We start from the raw sequence: 24,525 nt of genomic DNA, 5'->3' as shown, positions 1-24,525 counted from the left end.
GTCAGCCAGACGGTGGAATTCAATGCGGCCAAATTTACTTGTGTTTACACTTCTGGATTGGCTTTCAGGTTTTTCCGCCTGCCATTGATAAGGGTAAACGCGTATTTACCTTAGATTTTGAAAACAAAGAAGGGAAACACTCTTGTTCTGCGGGCTTTGTGAAAGCTTACTCCACCCTCAGTGACAGAGGGGGCCGGCGGGCAGTCACCCTTCTCCAGGCAGCGATTTAAGGGACGGGTGTCCCAGCCGGGAGCGAGGGGTCAGGCGGGGTTTGCAGGACCGTAACTCTGGTGTCCGTGATCCCCGGCAGTCACCGGCTCCTGGCAGCGGGACAGGCCGGCTGAGGCACGGCCAGCGCCCGCCCAGACTCTCCTTCTGCCGTCAACACCGGCCATCCCCTCCCGGGCACAGCCGGGCCCTCAAGGGGCTTGAGGCCTGGGGGAGGCTCCCCGGGGGCTTTATTCACGGCCTGGGCTCTACCGAGCCCGTCACCCACCCCGCTGCTGACCGCTGGGCCGGCCCCCACCCCGCGCTGGGGAGCCGGGGGCGGGTGGTGCGTGTCGGTGACCGCGGGCCCGTGGAGCGGAGGCGGCCGCGCCGGGCCGGGCCGGGCCGGGCCGGGCCGTGAGGGGCGCGGGGCGGCGCTGCCCGAGGCGGGGGCGGGCGCGGGGCCGTGCGGGGAGGCAGCGCCCCCTGGCGGGGCGGGGCGGGGCTGGGCTCGGCTCAGGCCGGCGCGGGCTGCGGCGGCTGCGGGGAGCGGAGCGGGATGGCGGGCGCCCTGACGGAGGTGCTGGGCGAGGTGCTGGTAGCCGCGGACGGGGAGGAGGTGGCCGTGTCGGCGTTGGCCGCTCGCGGGGTCTCGTTGGTGGGGCTTTACTTCGGTTGTAGCCTCGGCGGCCCCTGCGCTCAGCTCGGCGCCAGCCTGGCCGCTTTTTACGGGCGCTTTAGAGGGGAGGCGGCGGCGGCCGGCGGGCAGCGCCTCGAGATCGTCTTCGTGTCGGCCGAGCAGGAGCAGCAGCAGTGGCAGGAGGCCGTGCGGGCCATGCCCTGGCTGGCGCTGCCCTTCGCCGACAAGCACCGCAAGGTGAGACCGCGGGCGGGCGGCCGTGGCCGGGGGGGTGGGGTGGGGGGGGGTGGGGGGAGGCGCGCCCCGGGCTTTGTCTGGGGGCGGCGGGGCTCGGCCGGGCCCCCCCACCCCGACCCCCGGGGCGGGTCCCGCGTGGCGAGGAGTGGGCGCTTTCCAGAAAGTTCCCGGGGGCAACCCCAGGGGGTGGGGGGGGGGGGGGTTGGGGGTCGGCTCCCGTCCCGCGGGGCAACGCCGCTTCGCCCGGCTCCTCCGGTTCCCCGGCCCTGCGCGCTGCAGCGGGCGGGGAAACCCCACAGGCTCCGTCCTCCACGGGTGGGGGGGTAAAGGAGGGGGGGGGACATCGCGGTCTGGGGGTCGCGGTTTCGGGGGGGCGGTTGGACGGCGCCCGCTGGCCTCGAGGGGTCTCTCAGAGGAGCGGGGCCGTCAGGCGAGGCGTGTGAGAGAAGTCGCTCCTCTGAGGCGAAACCCGGGACCACGGCTCCGGTCGGGCGGCCACGGCTCAGCCTGAGGAAAGCAGGCCTCGGTGCGGGCCGTGGATAGCGTCCCCGTGGGCTTTCCTGCGTGGGTTTGGGCACAGAAAGGGGCCACAGCCTCCACCAGCCGTGGGAGGGCATTTGGTGGTTGAGGAGCCCGGCTTGTCTGGGAAATGCTGGCAAAGCTGCCGGGCGAGTTTGTGAGATGGTGTTCGTTATTCATCTCATTTAGCAGCTGGTGTGTTCGATACTCTACGAGTTACAGCCCCTCATCTGAAGAGTTTAATCTGAAAGACGGATAACAGACAAAAAGCACTCTGTAAGACCCAGACAGGGAAGGCTGTGAGGGACAGGAAGGCAAAGGCTGGGCTTCCAGATCCCAACAAGCTCGCAACGTTGGTAGTTTAAAAAAAAAAAAACAACCCCTCTTTACAAATCTAATCTCTGGAAACTATTGAGTAAGAATTAAAAAGATGGTGCCCCACAGTGCCATTTCTAAACATCTTTCCAGCGAGTGATTACGGCCGCTGGTCTGAAAGCAGCGGGCGGGTGTTGGCTCGGCTCTCAGCGAGGCGCGTTCCCGGCTTTAGCAGGGATTGGGGTAACGCCGGTATCTGTGGGGCCTGGGGGTGGCTGAGCCCCTCGGGCATCCCCCGTGTTTGGGCTCTGTGAGGCTGTGTTGGGATGAGAGGGACGACTTCTTCCTGAATGGGTCTCTGAAAACTCCTCTGCCGGCACTTCGCGCTGTTCGTTAGGCGAAGGAGTCGTTTAAGGAAAAGTTGGCTGTCGTCTGGCTGCGCTGTGTGATGTCCCCTCCGCTGAGAAGAGGCATAGCTAGTTTGAAACATGGATTTGGCTTTTTTCCTCATTTGCTGCAGGTTTTTGTCACTAAGCCCCCAGTTCTGCAAAAGCTCTCAGGTGTTTAACACCGTGCACCTGGATGATGCTGTTGGAGGCCCCCAGTTTGCCCCTTTGAAGTCCAGACACTTCTAACTGGGAGCTTGCATGAGTGGTCACAGGTCGGGATCTGAGATCGGTTTCATTAACAAGGGGAGCTGTGACAGAAGCTTCAACCTTCAGAGAAATTGCAGTTAATTCTGGTTTCTTTAAAACCAAACCCTCTTCCTACAGGGATGTGAAAAGATTGTGGTTCCAATTAGTAGCTGGCCATTTCCCTACAGAACATTTCAGATTGTTTAGGTGGTGGGACTTTTGCTTGCCATATTTGCTTTAAAAATTCCACTGCAACGTAGTTAAATTGTTGGGAAATCGTAGAAGTGGAAGGTGGCATTAATTTTACATGTCGGCCAACGCTTCCATCTATTAGATTGCAAGAAAACATGAAATAAAAAGATTATGGGGTCTTAAACTCTTATTCCAAGAAGCCCTGAGTTAAATTCAGGATTATTTTTGTGTGAAGTGTAAAGTAATTGAAGCTCGTGCTGTATATTTTCAAAACTAAGCAGATGTGATGTGGCTTTGGAGGAAGCTTAATCTATGGATAACAGAGAGCCTATTTGTAAGTTATAAGGGCAATTATGTCAAGATATCAGATTTCTGAACAGGAGATTTATAACCTGTAGTTCAGGCAGTTAGAAGTTTCCTTGTATAATAGGCTGATTTTTAAATAGTCGGGTTAATGACCTGACTCTCCAGAAAAGCACAAACTTTCTGTTTTTCAGAAACATGCCAGCAAGAGCTGGGGATGTCTAGCATATGTTCAGTACCTCACGGGCTTAATTTGTTTAAAAACAAAAGCATTAGGAAAACATAGGCAGTCCTTTTGAGTTATGGTTCCTTTGCACTAAAGGCTACTCCTAAACCCCATGTGAGACAACCCGCAGAGAATTATATAGATTTATGGGAAGAAAGGGATCTTATAGATGCAGAGTAGAGATAATAAGAGAGAGAGACGTGGGAACATCAGGCAGGGAGCTGAACTCCATCCCTGAGCTCTCAGCCTCTGCCCGGAGGCTGTGGACCCCCCCACCCTTGGAGGTTTCGGGGCTTGGCTGGGCAAAGCTGTGCCCAGCAGGGTCTCGTGCTGGTGACTGTGGGGCTCAGAGACCTCCAGAGGTCCCTTCCAGCCAACGCTTCCCAGTGTGGGTTGGTTACTTTATCTACTGAGGTCCTGAAAGCTTTGGGAAGAGATGGCTTCCTATCCCATATTGGCTGTAGCATCACTTTTGTTGCTCAGAATTATTGAATAATACGGCTATTAACGGTCCTGGTTTCCTGCTGAAACATTTATCAGTGCGTGCATTGTCTTTCTCTGGTCTACTCTGTGTCTTTTTACATTTCTCCCTCCTCCAAACCCCAGGCATCAAATGTTGATCAGTCTTAAAAACCGGGCTACTTTCTGGGCTTGCAGTAAAATTCCCACAGTCCTAAAAGTAAAATAGCATTTTACTCTCATGGTTCTGGTGAAAGTAGTACGAGTTGTCAAGGAAAACAGCCACTCTTCGTTGAATGCCTTGGTAACTCAATAATGCTGGGGTGCAGTTACCAAGCACATAACAGCCTGTGCATCTTGCAACAACCAGTTGAATTTGAGTAACTTTAGCATACAGCAATTTCTGTCTCCAAACCAGTAATAAAAGCAAGCAGTACAAGTCAGCAAACATCTGGACATGGGGAAAGCCTTTGATTAACGAGGAGGATGGCATTATGCCTCTGTCTGAGCCACAGCCAGCCGTATTATTGTTTTTTTTTTTTCAAGAACAAAACCGTAACGTGCCAAATGAGATTGGAGGCCTTTAACTCGTGATACACGTCCCTCAATTAAGCTGTTCAGCCCCGGATTTGGGTAGCTATACATAGCTGTTGATAATTGATTTGTCTTCTGATAATGCCTGGCATTGCTGAGCAGAACATGGGGGAGAGATGTTGCTCTGTGTCTTTGTTTCGTTTAGGGTTTTGGTTTAACATCACCCTGTTGTTATCTGTTTGCACGAACATCTGCTCAAGTTCTGGAAGGTTGATTTAATAACAGCTTTAATTCCTGATTGCTACTGAGAACCTCGGTAATGTAAACAGCCCCCATCTGTCTACGTGCCCTGATGTCCGCTGGTGCCTGCGACAGGGCAGCACCCTCCCCGCTGCCGGGAGAATCCCAGACTCCTCCTGGTGAGCTCTGGACCATCCGTGCTGCAGAGTCCACCTACACTTGGGGTGAATTTGGGTGCTCTTCGAGGGCTTTCGGCACGTAGGCTTTTGGAGGAGAGCAGGAGCATGCTGTTCTGCTGTGCTGCGTTGCTGTGGGACATCTTGGTCATTTCTGCTAAAAAAAAAAAAGTAAATTGGCCACATTCTCCATCGAGTAGGTCCTCTCACACGGGTCCATGTAGGAGTGGGAGAAAGGAGGGTCAGGGTGCCGGAGGAGAAAAGGCTGCAAGCTTGTCTGTACTGGGAGAGAAGCAGTTTATCTTTTGCTGTTGTTTATTTGCCTTTGCTTTTGTTTTTACTTGTTACTTACTTGGCCCAATCGTCTTCCTCATTCTTTTTAATCTTGACTTTTCTAATTATGCTTACTTGGTGCATCCACGCAGTGCTGCAGTGGCGTAGGGTCTGTGCTTTGCCTCTTGTTTTGTGTTTGCTTTCTGCTGTATTTATGCATCTGCTTGAGTGTTGCCCAGATTCTTCTTGGGAAGGCAAACCCGTTTCCACTGGAGCTGAAATACTTCTGCTCTGGTTTTAAATAAATGCAAAACATGTTGATTATGTTGCTGTGATTATTCAGTCAAGTACCTGAAAACAGTTTGAGGCTCTGTCTTTGCTCACACTGGTAAATACCCTTCGGTTGGGACAAAGTGGTTTTCCTTTATCTTGACAGTTGATTTGTGTACCCTGCTCTATGTATTTTCTCCCATGTTCACATGAAATGTGTCTTTGCTGAATTGTGTGGCAGAGGCACGTGATCTTTCTCCGCATGCGAAGAAGACATCTGTTCTGTCTCGCCCTAAGGAGGGGGGAAGGAGCAAGTTCATAGTTTTGGATTTTGTTGTTTTAATGACTTTACTACTATGGTAGGTGATCCGAGTTGGACACGGACAGAAGAACACCCCTTCTGTGCTGGGAGTACGTCTTCCTCAGCACTGCAAGTAAAACAGTGGTCTTAAAATTGATGGGTAAAATGTGACAAAACTCTTGCTTGTTTGCAGATATCTCTGTGAAGTCTTTTACAACAAATACCCACTCGTTCTTTTTTTTTTTTTTTTTTAAATTAAATTATGTTCTCTGTCCCTCCCCCCCTTCCCAATAAAAGGGCATTTTCTTTCTCTCTGCTTAAAAAGATTGTCTACTGTGGGACCCTCTCCTAAGAAGACACCGGCTACTAGTTTTGTAGGTAGAGTTTGTGCAAGAAATGGTGGGGAGGAGGTAGAAATGTCATTAAATTAGACTGTACACAATTTTTTGGGGGGGAAGGGAAACCTCAAACCCTTGATTACAATTTATGATACACCCTGGTTTTCAGGGACTCGTAACACTTTTCTGTTTGAAATAGCCATCTGCTGAGATCTGGGAGGCAAGTGGTCAGCACAGATGTGGGATTTGTCTAACAGAAAATTTTGTAAATCACTTGAAGCAGCTTTTGAGTTTCATCATATAAAAATATCTAGGTAATCACTTTCAGCTGTATTCCTGACTTTGTATTTCTGGGGTGGGAATGTATGTGAAATCTTTGGCTCACGGAGATGTAGATTTGAAAAATATGGTCTTTTCATGACATAAGGCTATTGAGTAAGAAGCGAGGCATTAGCAGCACCGACTGATTCTTTGTTTGCTTTGAAACTCACTGGTTCTGAAACATAAGAATGGGAGATGTATGAAAGGAGCGGAGAGAAGCCTGCGTGCTGTTTTTCATTGTGGCATCTTAATCCAGATGTTGAAATGAAAACGTTCATTTAAAAATGCATGGTTGACAATTTCATTTGTTACTCTCAGGTTGCAGAACTAAGCAGAGGAACTTTACTTTTTAAAGTAATCCGTACACAGTTCTTCTCCAAAAATGCATTCTTTTAGGAGCTGAACATGTAACAGCTTTACAAATGAAAGTGCAAAACAATGGAGTGTTTTTCTGTGTGATTTTTGAGAAGTACAACAGTGAACTTCAATTATAACTGAGGAATAAGCTATTCAGTATTTCCACATCGTGCGGATGACATCGAAACCAAAACATTCTCTAATTCTTGTTGTTGTTGATGCCGCTTTTCCAAATTATTTCTGGGTACGTTTTATACAGCATTGCAGTGGGCCTCCATACAATTAGCAGTTGTCTCTCATGCCAAGACCCTAATCCTTCAGTGAAATCCCTGCAAGCGTTCACTGCTGTCTGTAGATGGCAAGTCTAGGTGCTGTGTCCTGGTCCTGCAGTAGTTGCAAAAACATCGCTGGCGTCCTTGGAGGTTGGATTTCCCCATATATCCAAACCGTGGCCTGCCCGAGTGCTTTCCCTGGGGGAGAATTAGTATTTTTAAATGTCTTGCTGGTGTGTCATCTGCTGTGTTGTTTATTGCATCCTTCAGTCGCTAATTGCCCATGTTTGAGGGCCTGCTCTGAAAATCCTTGGACATCTTTTCATTATCAAATCCTTCTGGCTCCGTGGTGGGGAGAAGCAGTAGGAGCTTTTGCTGATCACAAACGGTTGGGTCTTGGACTGTCCTGTCCCCAAAACTGGTATCAGGTTTGCATTGCCTTTGGATGGTGGCTTCTTCAAGCGGTTTGATAACATTTTAGTTTGAAATGCAGTAAGCTGTCTCCTTGTTTAATACTCGAAACGATCCTTCTGTACCATTGCCTATAGGTATTTCTTAGTACTGAGAAAGTTTGTGTGAAATTCATTGTGAGTTCATTGTTAGCAGGTACAGGTTTTGAGAGAGTCCAGGGGGTTTTGAAGTTGGAGTTTTTTGTTCCTTTCTCATGGACATACTTTTAATGTTTCAAAGCAGAGTATGGTATGGTAGGGTTAGCTCATGCGGCTGGGATAGGGTTTCACTTCTCCTGAATTGCATCTGGGTAGAGCTCTCTGTTTTGCATTCCTGTTTTTTTCAGCAACGCTCCCAGCATGGAAGTTGGGGTATGGTTTTAATCTAAGTCAAATCAGAAGATATTGCACTTCTTGGTGATCAGACCAGGAGGATTCTTGCCCCAGCCTCACGCACCTTCCTCACCAACAAGCCAGATTCAACACAGTGATCGTCTGCTCCTTACTGCTAGTGTTTTGATGTGAAATGTAGGGATATAGGGAAACTGAGAGGGTGCGAGAGGCTGCGATACAGTGGGCTGAACTCTGAATTCAAGAAAACAAGTTTGAGCAGCGTTGGCCTGAGCATTTGCTTGGTGAGAAGCTCGTTGGTGTGCGTGGATTGCTTCCTCCTCCTCCTCCTTTCCCTCCCCATTTTTTATCAGGGAAACAAGTTCCAAGCAAAATATTCCAAAGTGATATTTAATTACTCTTTAAAATGCAACTATTTGTCTTATCAGCCATGTGGATTTCTGTTTGCTGCTTTGATTTGACAGTTAGTAGTTTGTCATTTTTAAAAAGCTTACACACTCCAGGAATCTGTGATTTTTATGCTTTTGAAAGTAGAGATGTTGAATTAACTGCAGCTTTGAACTATTCATGGATAATTTCAGGCCCCCTGCTTTCAGCAAATAACAAGCTGACTCCTGAGCTTTAAGGCTGGGTTGAATACTGAATAATCACGACTTTATAGCTGTGTGCATTCTCTAAACTGGTTCCATGGCACATCACAGTGTAATGCACAATAGATTTGAAACATTTTTCTAGACGGATCACTTTGTGCTCATGCCATCTCCAGATAATAACAATTACAAAAGGGGGGAGTAATGCCAACTTGGGGAGGGTGCTTGGATTCATTATGACTTGGCCTTTGTGCACATTAATTCCCCTCTGTTCCTGGGGTAGGAGCCCGGGCTCGGGGCCGGGGGGTGTTCAGCTGAGGAGGGGGCTTTTCCCTGGCACTGCCTTGACATATGTCTGCAGGGCAGCTTCCTCTGTGCTGGCTGGAACCGATGCTTCTCTGCTGATGGTCTGTAGGCGGCAAAACACAATTAGAGTTAAATCTGTAGGTTGTAAAGACAACACATGGCCAGTGGAGAAACTGGGAGCAGGATGAGTTGACAAGTAAGCAAATAGACATATTAAATTCTCTCGTGGGAAGGTTAATTATACAAGTATTTCAGATTACAGCATGAGCGTCTTGTATGATAGCTGATAGCATTTTCATCATCTCAGTTTTCCAAAGAAAATGTAGTGTCTTATTGATTTGGCTTAGAGTACACACAGTTAATGGAAGGGTGGAACTAAAAAGATGCAGGAATGCTTTCTGCATACTCTCACGTCTGTCTTTCAACACCGCGAACAATTGCAACCAACAATTAATATGTAAAGAATTTGTGGTCTTTGGTGCGAGTGACTGACTGCTTCAGTTGCGTCAGGGCATTAGCTGAGCTTTTGCAATCTGATCAGCCCCCTGCTTGGAGCCCAGCAAGCCCCTCTGGCCTCAAAACAAAGCGATGGGAGCCCCCGATGAGGCACAGAGGAGCGCAGGGGTGCTGGCTCCCTGCCCGAGCAGGGAGGTGAGTGCTGGGCACAGAGCCTAAATGCTGGGGAGAATCTGCTCCATAGAGGATGCGCTTCAAACGATAGGTGCCATCGCAACTGCCGAGCCCAGGAATGGTGCACGGGAGGGAGAGTGTCTTCAGTGCGGTCACAGGGAAGCAAACCCAGGGCAGAGCAAACCTGGAAGCCAAAGGCTTGTAATGAGGAAGGCAGTGGGGCTACCTGGTGCTGCCAGGGCCAAGGCTCGACAGCCTCTTCAAGCAAAGTGCTGTAGCAGCAGGGTGGTGTGAGAGGTTGCTGTGTGTATTTTACACCCATGAAGATCTGCAGCAGTTGAAGCTGTCCTGCCCAGCCGAGGAGAGAAACTCCAGGGTCCTCCAGCAACATTTTGTCTGTGTCTGCAACTGTGGCTACATCTAACCTGACTTTAAAATATTTTATTGGAGAAAAGGTGCCGATTTAAAATGAATTTGCCGGGAGTTACCAGATTTTTATTTCACGTCTGAGGCATAAAAAATAGCTGGTGGCATCCTCAGATGCGAGTGGGGACTCAGTGTGGCTGGCCCCCGGGGAGGGGGTGGCAGCCGGCGCAAGGGGTCGGATCCCGCCGGGAGGGATCTCTGCGAGGCTGGGCTTTGACAGCTGAGAAGGGAGCATTGTTTTATGTTTCAGTGCAAGGATTTAAGAATCTGGGTGAGAATTAGGTAATGTTTGCAGAAGAGAGTAGAAGGCAACTGAAACGAATTGCAACTGCGTGAGTGAGCCGGAGAGAGAAATTCTAGTTCTCCCTCGTTCCCAGGAGATTCCAACTGGAGAGATGAAGTCATAGCCATTACTTCATTAGCGTTAACTCGGGACACTGACAAATGAGCCCTCTTGATTTGTGCCGGGTCGGTTGAAGAGAATACTGCCCCGGCTCTCGCCCTGTGCCTCGGCAGTCGCTGCCCTTGCCGTGGTGTTGGCAGAAGCACACGCCAACTCCCCAGCCGCGCTGATTCAGGCAAGCGTTTTCTTTTGAACTGCCACCGCTTCGTCCCGCATGCCAGCTCCGAGTTAGCTTTTATAAATCCTGCTGTGCAGAAGGCAGCCGCCGAGGGATGGGCGGGCAAGCGAGTGCGAGCGGCAGCCTTGTACTCGCCAGAACCTCTCCATCAACGCCCGAGCCCGTGCCCAGCGTGGGGAGCGTTAATGGTACCCAGTGGTCTGAGCCCCGCTTCCAGAGCAAACAGACGGGTGTAGGATCTCAGCCTCGCAACTCGCAGCATTGCTGTGGGAGTCCCTTTTGGAAAAAGTGTGAAATTTATTGTAATATGTGCTGAGGATCTTATGGCGGATCTGAGCTGCTAAATCCTCTAAACCTGAGCCCGCAACTTCATTGACAGGGCCTCTCACTTTGCTTTGCTCCAAGCTTATGGTTTCACTGCTCCAATATTTTTCCATACATGGAAGCATTCCTGCCCCAGCCTGGGCTAATCCTGACATGCCACTGCATCTGGATGTTAGCTCATTTCTCGCAGCTGACACTCTGCAAAGGCAGATGTCTGAACGTACTTTCGTTTAAATAGATTTAATTCAACCGGCAAAGCTCTCGCCCCATAGGTAAGCAGGGGAGAAAAAACCAAATGTGGTTTTCCATTTTATCGACCTTCCAGGGCTGTTAGGTGGATGAACTGGTCCCCAGTAATGCCATGCTTTGGAAATGCATAGTATTGAAATTGCAGAGGGGTAACAAACCATGGTTTTGTGTCTGGCACAAGCTGAACCCATCTCCTTGCTGTGGCTTGGTTGGTGGAGAGGAGCCCCTGACCGCCCGTCCCGTCCTGTTGGAGTGCGCTCCTGGTCTCTCCCCTCTGCTCCGACGTCTCTTCAAAGGCTCCGTGCTGTTTGGGATGTATTTAGTAGCTTGGTGAGGCTGGGACTGCTGTGCTCTTGCAACTGATCTGAACGCCTCGGTCGTACGGGAGAAAGAGATGCTTGTGCTGGTGAGCTGCTGTTTGAGACGGGGGTCTGTTTATAATCCCTCCCTCACCAGGGCGGGCTGTAAGTTTTAATTAAATGTCTGTAAGGTGCTCTGCAATCCTCTGCTGAAAGGCCCTGTATAAGGGCAATGCTTTTGAATAAAAGCTAGAGACCTTTCCCACCCGTTGGAAAAGAGTTGGAGCTAAAACAGTGAGACCCAAGCAGTTGAATCTGAACAGATGTCAGTTCTTCCCCACTTTGATAGTTCAAAAGGATTATTCTGCCTCTCCCAAAAAAAGGAGAAGCACAGTGATTTTACTAGTGTTGCCAGGGATCTCAGCTGCATCCCCTCCTGCTCACTGCTAGTTAAAAGGTTGCATGCTGGGCTGGAGGTTTGCATGGGGTTTTGGTTGTGAGCTGTACTGTTGGGTTTGCAGTTCAGCATCCACTTGCCTGGCCCTTGCTGGGAGTCCAGGATGTGCCATGGGTCCTGGTTTGTCCTCTCTTTGCTTGACTGCTGCTGATGTGTGCAGGAATAAGGCAACTTGAACTGAGCTGGGAGGAAGACAGCAAGGGTAAAACAGGTTTCAAATGAAGCAAGCTGTGTGATGGCGTGGGAAGAAGACAATTTACTGGTTTGCTGTCGGAGCTGTGAAGCAGATGAAACCTCCTTTGTGTGACTGTTTCAGCCTGAGAAGCAAGTGAGTCCAGGAGCCATTGGGGCCCATGGGGCCCCCAGCCCCTCCGAGGGACCCGCGGCCCCTCCGTCTGTCCCTTCAAATGCAGCCCGGGGTCTGGCGACAGCAGCGCTATGGTCATTGTGCACGTGCTTGGGTCTGATGGGATTTCGGCATCAGACAGGTCACCAGGGCATTAGAGATGTTCTCCCCCCTGCCTCCCAAGTTTTTCTGACTACTGTTCTGTCACTCTCAGAGCAAATCGAAGGGCACCAGGCTACAAATCCTGCCTTGCAAGTACTGCCTGGGTGTTTAGCTTGCAGGAATGCACTTCTTTCATCAACTGATACTGGTGTTTTAAGAGGGCAGGGAGCTACACATATTTCCTTCTGAGAGGTTGATGACTCTACAAGCTTATTTTTTAGGGTGCTCTCTTTTTAATTCAGGTTTGTGGCTATAGACAGAGGTCGTATCGCTGTTGCCTTACAGGCTGCTTATAATGAGCTCTTCCTTGTAATCTCTGTGCTCGGGAGCTTTGAAAATAGCTGCATGCATTAGGGAAGTCCTGCTGTCTTTGTCTGATGGGCAGGGAAGCTGAGGCGAGAGGGGTCTGGGGCTGGATGAGTGACCAGAGTGGGGCTCTGCAGCTGACATGGCCGTGATTTCCCGGTCCCAGCACCCCAGTCCCCCGGGAGCAGCCCCATCTCACCAGCCCCATGCCGCACATGAATTTGAGCCCCTGGTCGTGCTCTGCTTCCCTGTCTGCTGCCACATCAGCCGCAGCCATTGCCCCCCGCTGCTGCCGCTGTCGTGCCGTGTGCTTCCAAAATCGGTTCGTTCCAGGGTTAGAAAAGACCCATTTTTGTGTCCTAAGCGCTGGATTTCACAGATACAGAAGGGGAAAGGTCTTAATGCCTGCAGCTTGATCGGCTAATCTGAAAGCATGGGAAGTTTTTCATAGGAAGATTTGCTGCCCAGCTTTCTCAATGCAAGTTTGCACAAATACGTTTTATCCCTACAATGGATCGTAGCAGCTGGATGCCTCCCACCAAGATTACTGATATTTAGGTCTTTGATTTTGGTGGAGACACACAGCAATAAATTAAATGAGTAGTAGAGTTTCAGAGAGTAGTACAGATGGTGGGAAACTGAGGGCAGGGACTACTTAAGTGCTAACGTATGGCACAGCTTTGGTTCCTTTCTTTTTTTTAAAGGAATGGAAAAAGCTGTGAGCTGCTGTACCAGCAGTTTTGCTTCCCCCTTGTCTTCAAAGACCCGCAGGCCACCTCTGTTGCAATGCTTTCTTGACAGTCAAGAAAGGAGCGCTCTATGCATGCTCCTGCCTGCTGGCACAGCGATGCCCTCTGTGCCTTTCTGTCCTCTTGTGAGCCTGATCCTGGCTCGCTGCACGCTGGGGCACGCTCTGTCCAGTTTTCTGCTTTCCCAGCAAATGCTGGGAAAGCCGACTGTTAAATGAGATTTCTTGAATCTTTGTAAGTCTTTCACTTTTTTTCATCATTAGATCTGACCTGGTTTAGGTTTTGTTTAGCTGTGGGGATTCAAGTGGAACGATTTCATTCCTTTATCCACCTCCGTCTGTGTTAATTCATTGTGTCTCCGACTGACAGTTTAATTATTGTATGTGACAGGAGCATCCAGGGCCCCACTTGGCAGAAGGTGTTTATCTCTTAGGTGGTGCACAAAGTAGATGTCTGCTGCCCTGGTCGCTCCCAGGACGGGTTTTTGCCTAGAGAGGCAGTTTTCAAGCCAGTTAATTGCCACGTTGTGAAGCAGAAGGGTAGGTGGCTGTCCCTGCCTTTCCCTGCGGGCACATCCCTGCTGGCTGTGTGGGGCCAGTGGCTCTTGAGGTGGAAAGATGGTGATGTGGTAGGTTGGGGAGAGCCTTTGAGGTTGGGAAGAGCCGTCTCACAGAGGGACAGAGTGTGGGAAGAGCAGGCAGAGGGATGGGGAGGGATGGATGGATAGATGGAGAGAGGCACAAGGACCAGGCTGGAGCAGGGAGCGGTGCCTTGCCTGGAAAGTCACTTTGCTCCAGACAGCCTGGCTTTGAATCGCAGGAAGGTTCCAGATTTTACTCCATTTTAAAAATGAAACGCCCTGTGAGCCCTGCATGTTTTACGTTGCTTTTTGGCTCGAGCTGGCCGAGCGTCTGCCCTGTGCTGGGCCACATCCAGCGTCCTCTTTTTAATGTTCGTCTCCATGAGGATTTGCTGCAGTCTTCACAGCTGAAAAAGTGGAGTCGTCTGCATAAAACCCAGTAACTCTCTAGGTTAAGAGGCCACCACATACTACCTCTGTCTGTGGCCATCCCTCTAATTATTAAAATAATAACCCCAGGCAGAGCTTACAGCCCCGCTGGTGGCTCAGGGTCTGTTGTGCTGGGCCCTGTTCAGACAACCGCACAAGAAAGAGATGGTCCTTGCCCTACAGTTGATTATCTAAGGAAACATCCCCCTTGCACCGTGGGGAGAGGGTGGGTGCCTCACAGGCAGTGACAGGCCAGGCTGGCAGAGATGCCTCCTGCCTTGTGGTCACAGAGGTTCGGGATCTGGAAGGGGAAGGCAAGCGGAGACCTCCTCCATGGCTGTGCCCTACGTGAGGTGATGCACTTTGCATGGCTGCAAGGTTGCAGGGCTCTTCCCTGCCAGCGGCTGGTCCTTAGTTTTGTCCTTGTGGCTGCTTCTGCCTGGTGGCTTGGCAGGAGCCCTGGCCATGCTTGACTTCCATGCGGCTGACACAGTTGCCCATCTCTTCTAAGCAGCAGCTGGAGGTCTGTCGAAGCGACATCAAGGTGTGCTACTGGCCTTCATGCTGAGATTTGAGAACTTCACCTCCTTTATGCAAAAGAATTTATTCGGGCCAAGCTCATGCAACTCGTATGTGCTAGGCTGCTCAGAGGAGAGAGGACCAAAGCAAACGGGCAGAAGTTTGTCACTTGGATTCAGTTGCTGTCCCAAACTGACTGACTAGGTTGGATCAGCAGGTTAAATTGGCTTTAAAACATGCTGAAAGCCTGGGGTCGGGCATCTGCCTGCCCAGTTACAGGGATGCCCATCACCCTGATGTCAGTGTACACAGTCCATGTGCCTGCTTTCTGTCTTCACGATGCTGCCTTTTCTTCTCGGGGCTTGAAACTGGAGACATGATTTACACCTGGCTTGTGGCTGGGGGAGAATAAGTTGTATAAGAGCTGGTTACCTGCGGTGGCTGACATCTCTGGATGAGTGCACCTCCGTCTGCTTCCTCCCCTCGGCTCCCGAGAGCCGGGCAGGGATTATCCAGAACAAATCCTGTTATCCAGCTGCTTTCGTGGCAGAGACTTGCCAGGCACAGGCAGGTCCCTCCTTGCCCCAGCACCCCCTGCAGCAAAGCAGTTGCAGGACAGGAGTGCCCCATGGGACATAAATCACGTAGCTGTTTGCAGGTGACATCACGGGTGTAGATCAGGGATTTTTAGGGTTTCTTTGCCAGAACGTGGCAGTGTTGATTGCCAGGCTTCTTAGTAGTGAAGAATTTGAAGTTGTGATTCATCCCTTAATCCATGTCTTATGTATGCAGCAGTAAAGCTAGGAAAATCTTTGTATGTATGAAGTGTTTCCTCTTAGGGAGCTGAGAAACCCTTAGGTGTAACAATTACTATTTTACCTAATTGGTATTGAAATACCAAACGCTTAGAACATGCCAGCTTGTGTCTGTTCTGGGGAAAACTCAATTGCCCAATAGAAATACCTTTTCATCCTGCCACACTGAAGAGAAAATAAGGTCAAATCTATTGAAAAGAAAAATTCCTGACTTTTTTTTGTTATCTGCTCAAGTGGCTGTCCAGGCCTATGGAGGTGGCTCAGCATCGGTGGCTCTTGGTGGGGAAAGTCATTTGTGAGAGGTGGCCCCTGGGAAGAAAGGTGGTTCTTTGCTGATGCTCAGACTTCTATTTAGTTCGGTCTTTTACTTTTTAATTACTCCAGCAATTAGCACAGTTGCAGATTGTGTCTTGCCTTTGCTGTTCCTTGTGTGCTTCTCACATGGCGTTTGCTGGCCCTGAGGATAAACCAACCTTGTGCAAGAGCACATGCCAGCACTGAAGAGGCATCAGTGTGTGTGTAGGTGTATCATCATCCATGTGGGTGTTTGCTCCGAACCTCTGCAGCCGGTGAGACTGCTGTTTTCCTCCACTGGTTAAATAATTATCATCAGCCTCGCAGTAGTTGAAGACCAGACAGAGCCCAGTGGTGACACGTGGGCTGTTGGTGCAGCGGGCTCATTGCAAGAGGGATGCTGAGAATGTGAACCTTGTAAAAAGAAATGAAACTCATTCTGTAGCTGAGTAAATTAGACGCTGTGCCACAGAGGTAGAAGAGGAAAACCCCTGCCTCAGGTGAGCTTGGGCAATCACTTTTCTTGCAATTTTGTTTTCTTTTTCTCCACCGTTACTAACAGCATTTGCTTCGTTCAGAACTTCAAGCTATATGAACCAGTGTGTAATTCCCCTGGAGGGTACATCACACTGACACAGAGCTGCCAGACACCTTCTGATTTCAGAGTTGGGAACGGCCATTTACTTACACGTTTTCAGTGTTTCTTGTTTCCACTGGTGAAAGTACCTACCAACAGAGAAATGGATATTGATGGGAGCAGCGCCTGCTGCAGTGCAGAGCCTGTTGTTCAGCTAATAGGGTGAATGAACAGTCTCACTCCAGCTTCCCTGTTAAGAGCCGCTGAAGAACACTGCAGGGTTTTCCCCCCCTTGCTTAACTAAATGTTACTAAAGAAAATAAGTTTAATCAAGTCCAGACCTTCTTGCAGGAATCGCCATGCTCTTCTCCCTGTGCTCTCCTTCCCCTCGGCAATGAGCAGAGGGCCCTGCGCTGGCTTGGCCAGCGCTCGCCTGTTTTGTTGGAAGAGGCTTTTTTGCTTGGTGGATTCAATGATCCCTCAGCGGCTGTCCGAAGAAAAGAGCAAAATCCCAGTAGTCTGGCTGCCATCCCTCTGCTCTCCTGCCTGTCACAGCCCATCTGAGCTCGATTTCTGCTCAGATATGAGCTCTTTTTCATTCTGTTTACGCTTCACTTACCAAAAGAGGTTGGAGCCAGGTGATTTTTCTGCAGAGGATAAAATTTCATTGGAGAGCAGCAGAAGTTCGTGAAACAATCCATGGGATTAGTAGCATTTCAGCTCCTGCAGGATCTCCCCCCTCCCTTCTTCAGTCTTATTTCTTTTCTTTGAAAGATGAAATTTCCATTGCTGTTGATGCCCTGCCAGGCACTCTAGCCCAGTTACTTTCCCTTGGATGCAGTTCAAGAAACCATCGTTCTTTTCTCTATTATTTGTTATCAGAGGGAGGGGAGTGCCTTCCCTGCACTGCCCTGATGCCTTCAGCACTGGCAAGAGTAACGGCCATGGCTACTCTTCAGACCCACCATGCTAGAAATGTGACTGAGAAAAGGTTTTAGTGGCAGGGAAGCTGAAGCATTCATGTCTTCAAGAAAATATACTTCAACACTTAAAAAAATGCAAATCAAAGTCTGTTCAGGGTACCGGCAGAGGTCTCGGTTAAAGCGCTCCTCCACCAATGCAGCAATCTGAAGGTGAAAGGCTCAGCTGTGTGATGTGCTTTAGGTTTGTACATTTAGGCTAGAGTGGTCTAAGGACTTCTGAGAGCCGGGTAACGTGACTTTTTTATTTTAGTAAAGACTGCTGAAGTCAGAGGTTTTAACTAAAAAAATCCTGGGGCAAGGGCAGCTTCAAAATTGGGGTGGTTTGGGGTCTGCCCAGGCTGGAGCCCACAGCAGGTCCTGCCTTTGCTGGCTGTTGTGCTCTGCTGGGTACCACAACACGGGATGCAGTTAGCAAGGGGAACTAGATGGGAGAGGAAACCCGCCCTCCTCCTTCCCACGGCCATGCCCTCTGCTCAGGGCACAGTCTGCTTCCGCTGGCACTGGGGATGTGTTCCAGCTTTATCGTATTCCTTGCTTTTAGGGTTTGGGCTAACTCTTTCACAGAATCTTAGTGTATAGATTAAAAAAATAGGTAGTTAGGGACTATAAAGAAAAAAAAAAAAAGAGAGAAATGTGTTCAGGAAGGAAAAGAAAGCCCAAGCATAGCTTTCTGTTGCTTGTGAGAGGAGCTGGCTACAGGACAGACCGTTTTCTTATTGCTCCTCTATGTATGTCAGTGTGGTATCTTTAATCTTGGTGATGTGTATCATTTTAAGTAGACTGTGTTGGGTGAACTGGTGTGTGTCTGCTTTCTGTATGCCCACCTGATTTACCTGACCTCTCCTTATCCCCTGCCTTGCCTTGTCATAATGAAACTACAGCAGCTTTTAGGGTTGTTAGGGGAAACCCCACTTTCCTAGAGAGAATATAGAGGTTTGCTGGATTTTCAGAGAAAATGTATGAGCTTTACTGACAGGAGAACCGGCCAAGCAAGTTAGCGGTGGATTTGAGATGTTAGCTTTGTGGCTTTTGTCTACCAGAGCCTGAGCAGTATTTGATGTGCAGACATGTTTTCAGACATTTCTCATAGAGAAGGTGTTGGCAGGTCTGTTGTTAACACCCTTGCCTTTAGGCCAAACTATTGAAAATTCAAGTTCAGCTTGAATCTCATTTCAATGGCTTAGAAGGCTGGAATCTGATGGGCTGAAAAATCTCGTCCAACTCCAGCCCTTATTAGGAGCTTAATCTGAAGTGCAGCCAAAGCCAAATAAGGGGGAGGGAAAAAAAAAAAAAGCAGTAAAATGGAACAAGAAATGTGCATCCAATTTACAGTATTCCTCTGCAACCTTAATTCAGCCCCCTGTATGCATTACGATGCAGTTTCTAATTATGGGATCACATATGGTTTTTTTCCATGGCACCCCTGCCCTCGCTGCTCAGGGAGGGCAGTCGAGGTGGCCCAGTGAAGGATGGGGTTGCATGTGTAGGGCCTCTGCCCTGCACGGGGCAGGATTTGGAGGGAAGGGAGTAAGGCAAGTAATGGAAAAATAGCGAGGGTGAAGTGATGGTTAAGGAGACGGGATTCCTGCTCTGCTTCTGCCGCAGGGCTTGTGTATGGCGCCGGGTAAATTGCTTTTCATGCACAACAAGGGACTTGATTTCCTGGGTCCCCAGGCTGAGGGTTGAGTTGCAGAAGTGCTGAGTGCTCCTGCTGCAAATGATCTCATGGGAAGTTGTACGTCAAACATTTAAAATGCCGCTCGGTGCTATTTATTTTTTAAAAAGGGAGCTGTAGGCTGATTCTGGAACTGGATGCCCAGAGCTTCTCTGTACCTCTTTTCTTCGGCTATAAACTGGAGGTGTTGTGAATGTAGTTCTCTAGGATTTTACGAAAATAAATCCACGATCGTTTGAGAAGTATCCCAGTCTGCAGTGGCAAGACGTCTTCATTTTTGCATTGGAGCAGCACATGTAAAGTGTGAAGAGGGCTGAGTGTCGCGCATGAACAACCAGTCGAAAACCAAAACTGAATAATTCCCCACTTGTTGAGCATCTTCTATTCTCGGTGCTAACTGCGTCAGGGCTGTATGCACACGTGGTATGTGGCCATGCTGTAAAGACCCTACACAAGTGGACCAGATTAAAGCTACAGAGAAAACTTATTTCCAGCACATCCTAGCTTTTCAGGGCTTGGCAACTGTAATATTTTCTTAATGCAGCCCTTCAGATGTAATATGGTATAAATTACAGGACTGGGCAAGTAAGGAGTTGTGTGCAGAGGGTACAGGCATCGCTCTGTAGCAAACCTTACAGGGAGGAGGTTGAGTGGCTTGATCCTGAAGGTGGTAATTCATTTGCATTTCTGACCTGTAGCAGAAAGTGGGAGGCTTTTGGATCATCCAGGAAGGACCTTGTGTGTAGTCTAGGCTGCTAACACCAGATGTCTGCTTTTGGCTTATCTGAACGTGGGTTGCATTTGATCTTTAGGTTGGACCACTGTTGTGTGTTGGAGCCTCACTTGCAAAATAGCTCCTGTGTCCATCGAAGAAAGAGGTTAAGGAAGTTATTTTTTCTGTGGTTTTATGGAACTCTATACCGTCGTCTGTCTCTAAGGAAGATGTGACGCACGATGGCTTTGCAGCTATGCAGCTTGATGGAGAGGCGCATAGCTGCGGATGCTGTCACAGGGATGCTCCAGCAAGAGGTTTGCAAAGTCGAGAGGCAGCTAGCATCCCTCTCCCTTCTCCAGTACCCTTTGGACTTTGTTCCAGCTTATCTCCTTCTCCTCAAAACATGGATTAGGAGCTGCAAAGCTCTCTGCAGGAGGAGCAGCATGTTTCATACCAGCCTGGCAAGAAGAGCCCCATCAGCCGTGCTGTTGGGAGGAAGGGCTGCACTCAGCCATGCTCCTCCAGGGCTGTGCAAGGTTTTGAACACAGCTCACTTAAATCAGCAGATGTTGTCAGGCATGCACAGGCAAAACCTTGCTCTAATTCACTAATTATAAAAATTCCTGGCAGAAGCTCTGTGTGAGTCAGCTACAAAAAAATTACCTAGGAAAATGTAAGTTTATGGTATAAGGCTGACTTTAGCACACAGGAAGAAGGGAAGCCAGGGCTTTCTGTAAATCCAGTTGGTCATCCAGCTTCAGCCCACCATGTCCTTGTCTGGAGAGAGCGGCGATGGGAGAAGCAGAGTGGTGAAAGCCCAGGGGCTTGTCCCACGCTCTCTGAAGCTGGTGGTATGGCAGGGGATGGATGGAGAGTTTCCCTTCCACTGCCGCAGCAGAGCCGGTGCCCAGCCCAGGAGCTGGTGTGGCTCTGGTTTGTGAATCAGCCCCTTCCCTGCCAGCCCTGAGGATGGGAGAAGGCTGCTGCTGCCTGCTCGGGGTTCGCATTTGACTTTCACCTCGCTGCACACACCAACCAGCACGGGGAACCAAGGAAACCTCGGATCTGGACAGGTCTTGAATTATCTGCAAAGGGTGTTCGCAGCAATGTCTCCTAGGGAAGCTGCCTTTTTTTTTTTTTTCTTTATAAACGTTGGATTTTATTTTATTTTTGTTATAAAACCCACATAACTAATTTCCCTTGGAATCTTTTGCAGGCGTCTGCTCTGAGTGTGTTTTGGCCTCGCTGCCCAGTGCTGGTTTTGAATCCCAGTCCCAGTGGTGGGAAGTTTTTAGAATGAATGCCAGTTGTATTTTTTTTTAATAGAATCACAGTGTCCGCCTGTGGATTTTAAACAAATATCCTTGGCTTTATGCTTTGCCTGCAAGAAGCCAGTATCCAACGGGTATGTAACCAACAACAGTGACTCGGCAAGGATACAGCATTTCCCCTTTGTCAAAAATGACTTTGTATTTCTTTTTGTAACCTAGCATGCACCTCCCCAACCCTGCTGCTGTGCCTGGCTGTTCTGATCCACTGCAGCAGGCAGGATACGTGCCTTTGTGTGGGGCTGTGGTGCAGGCTCCCAAGGGAGGTGTGTGGCAGCCTCATCAGTGAGTAATTTAAAATTACACTGGGGAACATGGAGTAGGAAGCAATCCTGCCTGGTGCCTCTGGGAATGGATGCATCTTTACAGGGTTGACTTTTCAGTTGGGCAAAATATACTTGCTTGCACTTAGCACGTACTTGTGCTGAATTTTCTGCCTCTACCGGTTCCCTTTTCACTTTGGTACCTGGTTTTAAGATGTGGTTTCCGAAGCAGAAGATAATTTTTCAGGATGTAGCACTGTCCTTTTGATCCTGACCTTTCCTTTATTTCCTTTCCAGGATGTCTTTTTTAATACAACCTTATAGCACTTCCTCTGCTGCCGCTCTCCCTCACCGACCTGCCAGCGCAGGTTTCTGGCAGGAAGGTGAGCATCTCTGCCTACTGCTGTGCCGCCGACGCATGCCCCGCAGACACTGGCATCCCTCCCTTTGACGAAACACTGAGCGCAGCCTCTCCAAACTGCCCTGTCTTGCCCAGAAGCGGCTGGGATCCAGGAAGGCTGTTTTCCCAGGAAAAAAACAGCTTTGCTGGGGTGGGCAACAGGGTGTGTTCAGCCCCTCAAAGCCCGATGTGCATGTTATGGTGACTCTGTTGTTCAGGTGCTTCTCAGCATTTCCGATATGAAAACTAGTTTCAGCAGCACTAAGTTGTCTGCAAGGTTGCTGTTGTTTGGGTTTGGGGTTTTTTTTAATACACCATTCTCTGAGGAGCTTTTAAGAACATGCAACTCCCTGATGTCTCCAGTGGGGCAGTGATGACTGTAGCGCTCATCAGCTGTACTTTTTATAGTCCTTTTTCCTTTGCTCAGCAGTTTTTATAGTTCTTTTCCTTTCGATGTTGGTCACTGTCAGCAAAGAAGTTTGAAGCTGGTCTGATAGGTAATAATAGCTGAGAGATAATATAAAGTGTTAGTAAAGAAATGAAAAGCGAGCAGAAGAGTGTGCAGTGGTGGTACCAGCAGGAACACCTGGTGCAAACAGTTAATTTTAGTATTGAGGAAGGTCAGTATAAACATGCCTTTCACCTGGGATGGGAGAGGGAGGCAGAAATCCTGAAAACAGGTTTGTATATGCATGAAGCTTCTGTACCTGAAGAGCCGTCTATATCCTAGAAGAGGTTTTTATTTATTCCCTGGAATCCGGAGTTTGGAGAGCACATGTTGGCCATGCAGACTCTCAGCTTTGCCATAAATCTGTGTTTTGGCAGTGCTTGTTCAAATGCCATATTATCCAAATAGGAATAGATAGGGGATTAAAGCAGAATCCTTTGCTATTTATAGACTCCCTTGGGGAATACGTTGTAATATTCTTCTGAATCAACTAAAAGGTAACCACAATAACCCAATGCTGCACATGCTAAATCTTCCCTGTGGCCCTCCTGTAGACCTGCAGGGGAGGAATGGGGGATGCGGAGAGATATTTCAGCTTGCAGATCTGAAATAGCATTGTTTGGGCTTTAACGATCTGCCACCTGCTGATTCCCTGGGATTCAGAACAGAATCTGGGACATGTGCTTGTTTTTTTACAAATGGGCTGGACTTGGAGCTTTAAATCTCTCCTCTCCTAAGCAAGTACAGACTTGGAAAGTATTAATTATTTTGTACTGTCTGTATCACCATCTTTCTGTAGAAGTAGCTAAGTCCTTCCCTCCCGCTTCGTAACTGACTTTATAAACTGAGGTCCTGGATATCCCTGGTGTGTCTGGGTGTCCCTGTTGGCGCAGGAGTGAAGGAGCGGGCTGAGTGCCAGCGTGCCAGATGGAGTCTGGAAGCATTCAGCGGAGCTGCTGGCTCAGACCATCCTGACGCCCTTCAGTGAACTGAGCAGCAAGAACTTACCCAAGAAGGGCTTTTCTCCTCTTTTTGAAATTGTCAGTAATCCAAAGTGCCACATGTGTGTGCACAGATTTGGTCTCCAGCTCTGCCCAGTGGAGAGAGGAGGTTCTCAACCCTCCTGGAGAAAACAAGAAAACCCAGTCCAGCTATGTTTGAGTTTTACACTGCTGTATATTGGGGCACTGTAGAAGGGCCTGTGCAGGTGGACCTCTTCCCTTGGCTGCGTCCTGGCAAGCAGTACCACCGAGGACCGGGCACCTGGACCCTCAGACACCCCTTTGTTTGCCTACCGCCTTGCAAAACCACGTGTGTAGTTTATAACATGCAGAGCAAATGGCATGAACTTCATAAATTGAAGACAAGCAAAGTTTTTGCGTAGGGGTGCAGTTTTACAGACCAGCTGGCTCTGGTTTGGTTTCTCCCGGCTTGGGAATTTCCTGGGTTTGGGTGTTTATTCCAGCTGCCCAGCCTCAAGCAGCCCCTGGGGCATGCATCTGCAAGGGGGCCAAGGCGCGCTCTTTATCTGCTCTGTGCTGGGGGAGAGGAACGCAAAGACTGTGAAATGCTAGTTTCTCTTACAAAACTCCTGCTTTTTATTCAGGAGCAGCAAGTTTGTTCTTGGAGGGGGAAGCGCACCTCGCTTCCCACATCCCCTTCACGCAGGGCTTAACGCAGCCCATTTTTGTATGTGCTCGCTGAGAAACAGCAAAAATCGGGAGCGAGCGGATGGCCAGTGCTTTCTTTCTCCTTTATGTGCCTGTTTAATTGGATAATATGCGTGGCCTTGCCTTTTTGTTTACCTTAGGGTTTGTTATGACAAAGAAGATGGATTTTTCCTGGCTCTTGTATGCACAGTATGTAAAACAACGTGACGCAGTACGCAGTCAGCACGTGAAGCCTGATGTGACCTCGGAACTCAGGCTGTTCTTCAATGCGCGCCACTGACATCCAACTCGATGCTCGGTGTCTGCGTTGCACCTCTGCAACCAGGAGGCATGTCTCTTCTCATGCTTGTAGCCAGTTGTGCTGCTTGCCAACACACAGGGGCTTGTCTCAGATTGCTTTTTCTGGAAATAGGGGTATTTGGGAGAAGAGATACCTTTGTAGTATCTCTGTCTTCACCTCTAGACCTGGTGAATTCTTGGAAACCATGGGGACGGAGTCTGTCTGCATCTTCAGCTGTTTTTGCTCTCCCCTTTTAGTACAAACAAATTGCCCCTAATCTTGGGATGATTTTTGTACAGACTTTTCCTCGAGTCCTGGGTTTCTGAGCCCTTATTTCCCACCTAGGGAATTTTTTTTTTATTTTTTTTTCCCCCTGTGCTTCCTAATTCCTGGGTGATTCCTGTAATTTATCAAGGCTAGCTTGTCAGCAGAGACTTGGAATAAAAGGCTTTGTAGTGTGCTGCTTAGCTGGCTGTATAAACATGAAAGTATCAGGTTTTTAACTATCT

The 24,525-nt window shown here is 49.2% G+C and overlaps 1 protein-coding gene across 1 annotated transcript in view; it reads left to right on the top strand.

Annotated features, from left to right (window-relative positions):
• Positions 1-731: 731 nt before the first annotated feature.
• NXN (nucleoredoxin) overlaps positions 732-24,525 on the top strand; it is a 54,493-nt gene continuing 30,699 nt past the window's right edge. The window contains exon 1 of the mRNA XM_052804668.1: positions 732-1,084. Coding sequence (XP_052660628.1) covers positions 767-1,084 — 318 coding nt within the window. The 5' untranslated portion in view covers positions 732-766. The remainder of the gene's footprint in view (positions 1,085-24,525) is intronic.

The sequence above is a fragment of the Harpia harpyja genome, chromosome 12 (genome assembly GCF_026419915.1).
Source record: "Harpia harpyja isolate bHarHar1 chromosome 12, bHarHar1 primary haplotype, whole genome shotgun sequence".
Lineage (NCBI taxonomy): Eukaryota > Metazoa > Chordata > Aves > Accipitriformes > Accipitridae > Harpia > Harpia harpyja.
The sequence above is the reverse complement of the archived record's forward strand: the minus strand, read 5'-3'. Positions and strand labels throughout refer to the sequence as shown.